The 12,419-nt window shown below is 41.6% G+C and overlaps 2 protein-coding genes across 2 annotated transcripts in view; one reads left to right on the top strand and one right to left on the bottom strand.

Moving 5' to 3' along the window:
* Positions 1-12,419, bottom strand: part of TEX14 (testis expressed 14, intercellular bridge forming factor) — a 106,552-nt gene that overhangs the window by 30,349 nt on the left and 63,784 nt on the right. Inside the window, exons 14-15 of the mRNA XM_065909377.1 lie at positions 3,371-4,299; positions 377-483 (exon numbers count right to left, since the gene is read on the bottom strand). Coding sequence (XP_065765449.1) covers positions 377-483; positions 3,371-4,299 — 1,036 coding nt within the window. The remainder of the gene's footprint in view (positions 1-376; positions 484-3,370; positions 4,300-12,419) is intronic.
* On the top strand, positions 6,185-6,682 carry LOC136149579 (cytochrome c oxidase subunit 5B, mitochondrial). Its single transcript, XM_065909954.1, has one exon. It carries the CDS (start codon positions 6,204-6,206, stop codon positions 6,591-6,593), a length of 390 nt encoding a protein of 129 aa, XP_065766026.1. The 5' UTR covers positions 6,185-6,203; the 3' UTR covers positions 6,594-6,682.

Below are 12,419 nucleotides of genomic sequence, written 5' to 3'. Positions count from 1 at the left end.
TCCCCAGAGTCAGTGACACTTACTTTGAACAACACTGGTTTTCATGTAGTTTGGTTTCGGGAACACTGGCACATGGGACACTTGGCACTTGTTTTTATCAGAAAAGCAATCTGGACAGTTTCAGAAAGGCAGGATGCTCTGCTCTGGACCACTGAGGATCCTGCCAGCAACTTCACCTCTGACGTCTCCTGCAAGTTTCCATTATACCGCTCTTCTCACTCACTCAACAGAGAGAATCTGCCAACATCTCTTTCTGTGTTACTACTCCTCAACTCTCACAATCTCTTTGTCATCAGCAACATGAAGATCATTAAGTGGCCTAAGGGTCACATGGGCGTCACATGGTGACGCAAAGAACAATGAAACCTTAACCCACCTGCTGGTATTCTGGTTCCTGTTTCTTTCCAAACTGTCCTTGGCTCCGTGAGTGAGCTGAAACTGTTCACCTCTGCTCTGTTTTCCAGGGCCACAACGAGCTGGCAGCTTAAAAATCAGCAGACATGTTTCAGTGCTTTGATGAAGGAATCCCTCTTCCCTTCACTCTCACATTCTACTTTTAAAGTCATTCTCACTCAGTATGTAGAACTAACCAGACCTCTCAAGACAATTTCAGTTTGCATGTTTCACATCTAATAATTTATCTCTTAGCTGGAGGCCTCTTCATAGACACACTGGCCCTCAGGACTTCAGTCCGAACAGGGTGCAAGTGGAAAATGAGCAACAAAATAGACATCGAAAGTCCCCAAACTTTCCCCTATGTGATTATTAAGGCAGCAGGTTTTATGGCAGGAGTCCCAGGCCCTGGGTTCTGTCTGATCTTTACTCAAGACTAACCTAAATGAGCCCTATGTTTTGGTTTCTTCATCCATAAAACAGGGACAATAATATGTGGCAAAATCTACTGGGGGAGTGGGGGGAGGAGAGGGGTGCTATGAAAATAAAACACAACCAAAAAAAAAAGGCTACAATACTTCCGAAATAGTAGAAGTAAAATAAATTAAAGTCAATGCCCTTTAGCCTAAAAAAGAGACCTGCAATCTGCTTACTGCAATTTCAACTAACTGTATTTCCTAACCTACAGCAAATAAAAGCAACACATGTGAGATCTGGGGATGGCCGCAAGACACCTAAAGGTGAGAAGATGCCTAAAAATGATCACTGTCTCTGTGGAGTATGAGTTCCAGAGGCTGTTGAGAGGAGGCAACAGTGTATCACAGAACATCACAGTAACAGATGTTCAAAAAATCATCATGGTCACCAAGGAAAGGCTAGAATAGATTTAGGATATATTCAAATTGGTATTTGGAAAAATGGCAAGTCTGCAGTGTTTTCATTCAGTATGATTCAAAATTTAAGAATGGAGAAATTAAAAGAATGAATTTCAAATGTTTGAAAATTTCACTTAGGTGAAAATGCCTTATTCCTTGATTATGCTAGAAAACTAGAGTAGGTTTTTTAAAGAACAATTTTAAAGAACACTTAAAATATGGTATAGTTGCTTTACACGTAGTCATATGTACTAGCAGATAGTTTCCAACAACGGCTGCCTTCAATGCCTTCCCTCCTGGTCCACAGTGCCGTGAGAAAGCTGGAATCTACTTCCCTCCCCTTGAATCTATGCTGCCTTCCTAGCTGCGACCATCAGAAAAGCAGCAAATGTGATGGTGTCCTAGTTTTTAAGAGACCTGGCAGCTTCAGCTTTCACTTGGGAAGCCAGCTGCTGGGCTGCAGAGAAGCTTGGGTGAGACTATTAAGTGAATGAAAAGAAACCAAATGTAGAAAGAAGCTGCCTGGGGGAGCCAGGTAACTGAGGCCTTCCTGGAACTTCTCGCTCAACTCAAGACTCCGGCTGAATGCAGCGGAGGGGGTGGTCCCAGCCAGCATCACAAGGGATGGAAGAATCAGTCAAGTTAGCCCTGTCATACTCAGAGCCCACAGAATGATGAGAAGTAATAAAACACTGCTATTTTATGTTATGCAGCAACAGGTGATCAACATACAGTATACAATAAAAGTTATTTCTAGTAGTTTTCTAGTAAACTCTAACTTTCATTGTGCCTTCTCTGTGTGTGTGTGTGTTAGTAGTAGCTCAGTTGTGTCCAACTGTTTGCAACCCCATGGACTGTAGCCCACCAGGTTCCTCTGTCCATGGGTTCTCCAGGCAAGAATACTAGAGTGAGTTGCCATTTCCTTCTCCAAAATCACCTTCCTTCTCTTTACATAAAAACAAATGCCAAGGTTTTTCCAAATGTTCTAAGTGAGGACTAAAGTCTCGCTGAAAAGCAGCAAGGAACAGTGCAGGAGCACTAGCCTGGGAGTCACAAACCCAGCTGGGCCTGGTCAGTAGCACAGCAAGGGGTGGGGTAGTGGGAGTCGGCTGCCTGTGCAGGCCAAGAGGCTGCACTTCAGGTGGAGGATTTTAAAAGAATAATAAAACCCACTAAAAGTTAGCCTGCTTTTTTTTTTTTTTTTTCACCATAAGCCAGCAACTCTAAATAATTTCAGTAATAAGATCCTCCTTCCAGTGGTGCTGACCTCTCCCACTCCACCCTGTGCTCAGTCACATCCATGGATCTCAGGAAGTTTAAGTCTCTGAGCTTGAGCTTCACACTCTGGAAAATGATGGGCTTGATCCATCTCTAAAATTCTGATTCAACAGGCAGCCAGCTCTGCATGTGTGAACTTGTTAAAATTCATCCATTTATTGATTCCCTCAATGACCACTTACGGAGTACCTTCTACTGCTAGGCCCCCTTCTATGTGCGGGGACATTCCTCAGCCTTACTGGACAGACCTGTCCTTAAGAAGCCCAGAGCCTACAAGCCATGTGGTGTGGTCAAAAAAAGAATAAGAAACAGCAGCAGCTCACAGGGGAACCACTCTTCAACCTCACGTCCTCTGAGGCATTTCCTTTGACTACGAAGTCCTTCCATTCCCCATTGGTGTCTGAGCTGCTCCTAGCAGAGCTTGTGGCTCATTCATCAAATCCCAGGGTCTAATAAACAGCCTCTGGCTCTATGCTTATCAATGAGTGAATGAATGAATTAATAAGCAATTCAGAATGGGGATTAATACCTGCCCAAGATACCATATTTGGTGAGTTGAACTATATAAAATTGTCAATACTTGATGATTTTGACCTACAAAACAGCGATTTCACATATTTCATAGAATTTTATAGAGGACAGGGCCTGTGAACTGGGTTCCAGATAGAAGATGAAGAGTATCTACCTTGGAATTCCAACCTAGAGGCCTCGTTTCCCAAAGCAAAGAGGACTCGCTACGAGCTGGCGGTGCTGACGCAGCCCTTGCAGGCGGGTCAGGGTATGCAGACCCCGCCTGCTGCCCTGCCCCCACACCTCAGCCTCACCTGCCGGCCCTGCTCCGGCTGATCCCCAGTGCTTTCTTCACTGACGTGGGGGAAAGAAGCTAAAGGTGTCCAGCCACAGTCTCTTCTTTTCTTGGACCTTTTGCCAAAATGTCCTCCTCGAAAGTCTTTCGCTGTTCTCGGAGACCTTGCTAGAGTCGGACCGTTACCCCCCAGGTCGGGCTGCTGGTCCCCCGGCCGCTGCACGATAGGAGGGACGTAGCTGGAAGCCGGGGGGCCGAGGGCCGAAGGTGAGTCGGGGATGCCGGCAAACTCTCTCGAAGAAGCCCACAGAGACCCGCGCTCCGCCTGCTCCTTCTGTATCATCTCAAGCTTTTCTATCTTCTGCTGAACATTCCTCAGCAAATCAGCATTCTGGTGCATTAAGATCTGCGAAATCTTCAGGTTCAGCACACACTTACTGATGTACTCCTCAGTCATGGACCGGTTGTTCACGCCACCCTTGGCTCCTCCGGCTGGCACAGGCAGGCTGGGGGAATGCAGCGCACCATTCTGCCAGTCCCAGTCCTCACAGGAGAGCTCCGTGTCAGAGTCCGAAGGGCTCTCGTCTTCGTCGCAAAAACAGCACGCCTCTCTCTCCATCTTTTCCAGCTCTTCTTCCATGGACTTCAGTTCATCTGTTTGGTTTGGTGAGGCTCCCTCAAGAGATAAGCCAGTTCCTGGATGCTCCTCTTCTTGGTTATCTGCTGTGTCCAGGCAGCCTGAGTAGATTTCATTGATTTCGAAGCTGCAGAGGCTTGTCTGATCTGGGCTTGGGCTCCTGGCCTCTTCCACCACAGAGCAGGCAGGAGAAGCAGCATCTTGGCAGTCAGTCTGCTGGGCCACTGGATTTATGTCTGGGACAGGAGGCTCTGGTGTTGCTCTCTTGGTGGGAGAAGAGTGACCCCTTGGGGAATGAAACTGACCACCTGCTGAAAAGAACAGCAACATGCAGCTGATTAAAGTGACCACAGCAGCTCAGTACCTGTGGCTTGTTGCTCAAGTGGCAGGAGAACACAGAAAGAAGGTTCTTATCTCCTCACTCACTCTTAGTTAGAAAGACTGCCAGACACACTCACAGAGAATGAGAGGGTCTTCCTAACTTTTGACGAGAGTTGAGATGGAAAATCTGGGAAGGACTTTCCTGGGTGGCTCGGTGGTCAAGAATCTGCCTGCCCATTCAGGAGACACAAGTTTGATCTTTGATCCAGGAAGATCCCACATGCCGAGGAGCAATCAAGCGAGTGTGCCACAACTATTGAGCCTGTGCTCTAGAGCCCAGGAGCAGCAACTACTGAAGCCCACGTGCCCAAAAGCCCGAGCTCTGCAACAAGAGAAGCCGCCACAATGAGAAGCCTGCACACTGCCAGCTAGAGAGTAGCCTCTACTCACTGCAACTAAGGAAAAAGCCCACCCAGCAATGAAGACCCAGCACAGCCAAAAATAATAGGTAAATAAAATTATTTTAAAAACAAGAAAATTTGGGAAGGATCAAACCCAGGAAAAAATGCTTATGCTTAAGTTATAATATGTTCAAAATATGCTTAACTATCAGGACAAGTGAATTACAGGCCCCTGAATCTTAGGACTAAATTCATACTTTCTTTACACGAAAAGTGTTTGAATAATCACATCAGTTCAAGTCATGCTCTTTGTGAGCATCTGATAAAAAGAGCCGAGACACTGCCCAAGAAGCCACTGCACTGTGAGAGAAATAATACCTTAAAAAACAGCGCCAGGACTGACCACCCACCACCCCTGGTTGCTGGTATACGGCTTGTAGAAAATGGGATGGAGGAGTCAAAGTAAAGAGACCTGGGAGAGCCATTCTGGAGGCCTCAGGCCTGTGCAAAGAGTCAAGAGAACAGTCGCTTGGCTAGAATCTGAATGCCTGAATTCCAACTGTGTAATCAGCCTGGGATCATGAGCAAATCACACCTCTCTGAACCTTAGTTTTCTCATCTGGAATATGAGGGCATCAACCAGATGACTGCAAGGTTCTTTGCAGCTCTGAGTTCAAAGGTTTCCAAGTACACTAAAAAGTAGTAAGGCTTTAAGAAAAAGGTTAGAAGGAAATACCAAAATGTTAACAAATTATTTCTAAGAAATTAAAATCTTAAGTAATCTTGTTCTTCATATTATTTCAAGTTTTCTATAATGAACTGTAGCGAGAATTTCTGATAATGTACACTCAGAGCCTTGAGAAATTTCATAGAAATAGCACCTGGGAAAACAGCATATATCAAGAAACTGTGTTGATGATGTATCAACAATGATGAAAAACATTTTTCATGCTCTTCTGAGAATAACAGCCTTCTTACAGACCCCAAGGCCAGACCCAGAAGGGAGTATGACTGGGGTCATAAAAGCATGGACCTTGGAACAGCGGGTCGGCATTAGGTATGAACACTGCCTACACACTTGCTGACTGTTCCCGAGACTATCCCCCAAGGGAATGGCCTGGGGTCAAAACAAGGAGATCTGGACTATGTCAATGTGTCTCCGGAAAGATAGATCAGAGAAAGTTTTGCAGTCTGCAAGCAGGAGTAACAGCTGGACTCAGAGTGGACTCTGCACCTCGGTCCAACAGAGGCTGCAGGTCCCCTGACCCACTGCACCAGATTTCGTGTCCGGTTCTCATTTTCGTTGCTCGCCCCCGGACCTTTACAGCAACAACTGGCGCACAACGTGGGGCTGGAGCAAAAATGAAAACACAGCAACGCAGGCAGAACCTGGGACGGTTGAGAGACCTCTGAAAATTCCTGCTGGTAAGTCCTCAGGTGTTTAATCAGGGTTAAGATGGGAAATGTTGGTGCTGGTGTTTGTAGGGGGGGTGATGGCGTCAAGGTTACTCCGCGGAGCTGGAGCTTTGGCCTCCCAGGCCCTGAGGGCCCGGGGTCCAAATGGAGTCTCCGTGGTGCGCTCTATGGCGTCTGGAGGTGGTGTTCCTACTGATGAAGAGCAGGCGACTGGGCTGGAGAGGGAGGTCATGCTGGCTGCACGCAAGGGACAGGACCCATACAATATACTTGCCCCAAAGGCAACCTCAGGTACCAAGGAAGACCCTAATTTAGTCCCCTCCATCACTAACAAGCGGATAGTGGGCTGTATCTGTGAAGAAGACAACAGTACTGTCATCTGGTTCTGGCTGCACAAAGGCGAGGCCCAGCGTTGCCCCAGCTGTGGAACCCATTACAAGCTGGTGCCACACCAGCTGGCCCACTGAGCCGTTACAGTAATGCACTCAGAATGTGATATGGAATTTCTTCTTTCCAGTAAAGACTAGTCATTAAAAAAAAAAAAAAAAAAAAAAAAGATGGGAAATGTTGAGACTATTGCCCATATATTTGTTTATTAAGACAGCTCTTGAAAGCGGGAGGAGCTTCTATTAGTGAAGGGCGATTATTAGAATTGTTACAAGCAGTGGATAAATATTGCTGCTGGTTCCTGTCAATAGGGACCTTAGATTTAAAAGTCTGGGAAAAGGTTGGAGCCGAGTTAAAGAACATACAAAAGGAACTTCACTCCTCGTTTCTGTTTGGAGTACATGGACATTGAATAAGTCAGTACTGGAATCTTTGCAGACTTCTGATTCTTTTGATGAAAGTGATGATGACTCTTTTGAAAAACCTCAGAATCAATACAGCGAGGCCAGTCGCCAACTTATGTTCAATCAAGGTTATATACCAAGATTGGGACCGGGCAAAAATCAACAAGGAAGAATTTATCCTTTGACGGCTCAAGATTTCAAGGCCCCCCCACACCCGACTGCTTTTTCACTAGTGGCCAGTACTCGTGTTAATCTTCCTCCACCCACACTTATATCTCTTAATTGGAAAACTGATCAACCTGTGTGGATAGAGCAGTGGCCTCTAAAACAAGAAAAATTGGAGGCTTTACATAAATTAATCAATGAACAACTTAGCAAGGGACATATCATTGAGTCCTTTAGCCCTTGGGATTTTCCAGTGTTCATTATGCAAAGGAAGTCTGGTAAATGAAAAATGCTTACTGATTTGAGAACTGTTAATGCTGTTATTGTTCCAATGGGTGCTTTACAACCTGGTCTACCTAATCCTAGTATGATTCCAAGAAATTGGCAATTGTTTGTTATTGATCTCAAAGATTGTTTTTCTACTATTCCTTTACACACTGATGATCAGCCTAGATTTGCCTTTTCATTTCCTTCCATTAATCTAAAGGAGCCACATAAAAGATTTCAATGGACTGTATTACCTCAAGGTATGCTTAACAGTCCCACTATTTGTCAAAATTTTGTAGCCAAGGCTTTACACCCAGTGCAACAGCAATCCCCTCATGCATGTATCATTCATTATATGGATGATATACTATGTCTACAAAAAAGAGAGATGACATTTTTGACACTGAATGGTCATGATATTCTTTAGATTCTGGAGAAAATTGGTTAAAATAAAATCTTTTTTGAAACTGCAAAACTGGTTCTTCTTGCACGTGCAATTAGGAAAAAGTTGACTTGTTAAAATACTTTTTTGGAGCTCCAATTCTGCCTAGGAAACAAAAACAGGCCTGGGAAAAAAACCTGAAGCTAACTCTTATCATATCCTTGGGATACACAGCCCACTCTGTCTGGGACTCCAGCCATAAACAAATTGGCAGAACTCAAACCAAGGGGAAAAAAAAAAAGAAGGAGCAAAAAGATATTTTAAATTTCAAGTGGAAAACTATGAGATCTCTGTCTGTCTGTCTAAATTCAACTGTGTCTCAGTGTGTCTTTGTTTTTGGATACTATGTGGTTAATTTATAAATGAGTTCTATTTAAAGTCAGGTTCACTTGAACTGAAAAATATTCAATATTAAATATCTAACATTAATGTTTGTTTGCTAATCTAATTAAGACATGTCTTTAAGTCATCAACATTGTATAATACTTTTATTGTGCCTAGGTTTAAGGTAAACTGAATTTGTCAACAAAAAAAGTAACTCTTTATATAAATAAATATATATAAATGAGATGAAAACTTTTAGATAAACTCTATTAAAAATACTTATATTTTAGAAATGTCTAAAATAATCTCTGAGGATTGGGGTAACTTAAATTTCTAAACTAAATGATAAATTACTAAATGGTAAAAGTTTAATAAATAGCTAGGTCACTTCCAAATAAAATAAGATTTTAAAAACATTAATTACTGAACACTAACTTCCTCTTACAGAAAAACTAAAGATATTTTGGACTATTAATAAATATGTTTGGTGCCATCCTGAGATGTTCTCTATCAAAAAAAAAAAAAAGCAAATGTTTTTTAAAAATTAAAACTGGTATTTATGTTCACCAATCTACAAAATGCTAATATACAAGACAGCTCATGGTTGCTAAAGAAAAGTAAGATGTGTGTTTTTAATAAAGTTGTATAAGGAATGGAATTACTTTCTATTAAGGAAAAAGGAAGTACATCTGAACTTACAAGTGTGTGTTCTCTGAATGGGCAAATACAGTGATGAATACAGAAGTGTAAAAAAGGTTTGTGGCAAGTGGAATACAGTTTTATGCATGATACAGGTTTCTTAAGACATTAAACTGCCTTTGAAATCTTTTACTGTTACTTTGGCTAGTGAATAACTATTGTTTCACAATGAATATAGTGAAAGTGAAGTCGCTCAGTCGTGTCCGACTGTGACCCTGTGGACTGTAGCCCACCAGACTCCTCCGTCCATGGGATTCTCCAGGCAAGAATACTGGAGTGGGTTGCCATTTCCTTCTCCAGGGGATTTTCCCGACCTAGGGATCAAACCCACGTCTCTCATTGCAGGCAGACGCTTTAACCTCTGAGCCACCAGAAGTCCAATGAATATAAGCTGGTACCAATCTGGAACTTGATTTTCTCTTCCTGTTAAAAATCAAAATCTTCTTGGAATATGGCTTTTTTGATAACAGACTATATAAATTTCTTTGTCTTTAAGTGACTCATACTTTGCTTTTAAAATCTTTTGTTACTTTGAAAAAAAATCTTTTGTTACTTTGATAAAATGAATGAATGTTATTTCACAATGATCTATGGAGACTATGACACACATAGACAAAGCTCGTACTGCTTCTACAAAATTAACCCCTTATAAGGAAATTTAAAATGGATAAATAATGGCTATAAACCAGTCAGGGCTATGGGAAGTCCAAGACAGCCACTTGGCTTTTCCTGGCTCCCTGACAAGCCTCACTTTTATTTGATAAGATAAAGCCTTTCCTGGCTGTGGGGTTAATGTCTCACCAAAAAAAAAAAAATGCTTAAAATACATTTGCTGAGATCTCCAGTGACTGGGACACCCATTTTGCTGGACAGGTAGTACAGACATTAACAAAAAACTTCACAAACTTCTTGACTGCTGCTGCTGCTATGTCGCTTCAGTCGTGTCCGACTCTGTGCGACCCCATGGACTGCAGCCCACCAGGCTCTTCCGTCCATGGGATTTTCCAGGCAAGAGTACTGGAGTGAGGTGCCACTGCCTACTCTGAAACTTCTTGAAGACTATCGTCTTTACTGACATCCTTAGTCATCAGGCAAGGATCACAAAACAAAGGGATTGGTTACATGAGATTGAACAGACTGCTAAACATGACTACAGTTTTCATGACTTTTTTGTCTGATATATTACTGGCTTCTAATCTTTGTTTTCAGATGTAAAAAGGCTCATCTCCTCAAGTCACTGATGGTTTAAAACAATTTAGTGATTTACACCTGTGGATAAAATTAAAACATTTTTGTTTTCTCTCTGTCACATCGCTCCAGAAATTAAAAACATTTGAGTTCTGAGCAGCCTCATCAAGGTTAAAAAAAAAAAAAAAGACTGTCTCCAGACATATACAAAAATCTCAAGAGTATACTGGGGAGCTCTAAAAGAAATATCCACCCAACTGATGTCAGGCCTATGACATCTAATGTTTCACTGAATCGTAAGTTCTAGTTTTGTTCATTAAGATCTGTATTTACTAAGACTCACTTCTTAGATAATTCCTTATGGTTATGTTACATTGCTAAGAGGCTTCATTAAGTTAAATTTAAAAAGACATTCGTTAAGTTAAATTAAAAAGTTACTTCATTAAAAATGACACTCTAAATTTGTTTCTAAAACTTATCTTGGTGATTAGTCTTTAAATAAAGATCAGATGTCCCAGGATCTACAACCAGGAAATTAACAACAAGCTATAGTCTTTTAACAAACTAAGTCAGATGACTTAAAGACATCACTGGGCTATACCTAATAAAAGTTCTTGACTTAAATTTTTTCTTATGATTTTACTATTATTGCTAACTATACTGTTTTCTATAGTGCCTGTTTCAAGAAGTGTTGTCCCTTACATTATCAAATGTGTGACTGAGCCACTGATATAATGACGGTATACAGTTCCATATAAAATCCATAGTTATAATGGATGTAACTCATGTCCTCCTTTGGTAAACTCTCCTATGTACATATGACTATTGATACATTCTCTCAATTTATATGGGCCACTCAATTTATATGGAATATCACTCCAGTGAGACTACAAAACATATACAAAGACATTAATATGCATTTTTTGCTGCTATAAAACTACCAAAAACTAAAAAAAAAAAAAAAAAAAAAACCTACCAAAAACTATAAAAACTGATAATGGCCCTGCTTATACCAGTAGAACACTCCAACAATTTCTTAAAATTTGATCTATAAAACATTCTACTGACATTCCCGATAACCCACAAAGACAGGCCATAATGGAAAGGGCTAATCAATTGCTTAAACATGCAATACAAAAACAAAAAGGGGGAAATGCCATAGGACAATAAACAATATTGATTAAAGCTTTATTTACTCTCAGTTTTTGAATATTTTGACACAAACTATGGAAACTACAGCTTAGTGACATTTTTAGGCTACATCCACAAATCCAACTAAGCCTGTGATTTGGTGGCAAGATCCACTAACAAATGCTTGGTCACCGAGAAAGTTAATTACATGGGAAAGAGGGTTTGCTTGTATCTCCCCAGGAGAAGGTCTAGAACCTGTGTGGATTCCAGCTGGTAGAGTCAAACTGAGCAGAAACCACCAGTGACTCCAGACAACCTCATCATGGTTATGTCTGCCCCGATAACTATTGCAGTGAGTATACGCCTGGTTTCGGCAGAAGCAAAGAATTATACTTATTGGGCATATATACAAATTCCCCATTACTAAAACCCATTGATTGGGGGATTCTATGATTCCCATTTATGTTAATGATTCTTCCTGGACACCAGGACCTGAAGATACACACCTTCCTTTTGTTTAAAAAGAGAAAGAGACTCCCTTCAGTGCTACTTATGGGTATGAATCCTGGCCAATTTGTGTAGGACCAGGTACAGGATGTCTTAAATTATTTATGCAAGCCTGGCAGTTCACTAATTCTTTAAATCATAACTATACTAAGGTTCAACTATATCTTCTCTCTGGCCTCAGGTTTGCTTGTAACGACTCAGAATCCAATAATGACACCAAATCAGACAGACCTTTATGTGAACATCGCAAGCTGTGGACTAAAATACAGCATCGCATTCAGTGGGATAATTGCCGCGGGACAGGGGGAGTAATTTTGATTAATGGTTCCTATGGAATTGTATGGGACTGGTCCCCGAAGGGGTATGCAGTCTCTAATTGCTCTCATCAAAATCAGTCCCGTAATCCTCACAAAAGGCTGTGTTGGCAGGTGTATAAAGTCTTTGACCATACTAATATTACCACTTATTCAGATCAGCCAATTATATGACATGGTAATGGCATGTCACCTTCCTTCCCACAACTGGATCAAGGGAGAGGGCAAGGAGAGATTTGGGAATTGGCTTTAAGTCTTGGAAAATTACAAATTTGGGATGGACATTATTCCGATAAAATGAATTATTCACTGACATTTAACACCAGTACAAACTGGGCATTTTATATTCAGGCTTGTGTGAGAGATCATTATGTGCTCTTGAAAGGAACAATTTCTATCAGTGAAAATGTACAAGAACTTTCTTGCCAGGATTACAAATTATATACTTGCTTGAATTCTTCACTT

This window comes from Muntiacus reevesi, chromosome 18 (assembly GCF_963930625.1).
Source record: "Muntiacus reevesi chromosome 18, mMunRee1.1, whole genome shotgun sequence".
Classification (NCBI taxonomy): Eukaryota; Metazoa; Chordata; class Mammalia; order Artiodactyla; family Cervidae; genus Muntiacus; species Muntiacus reevesi.
This window is presented reverse-complemented; position numbering and strand designations above follow the sequence as displayed.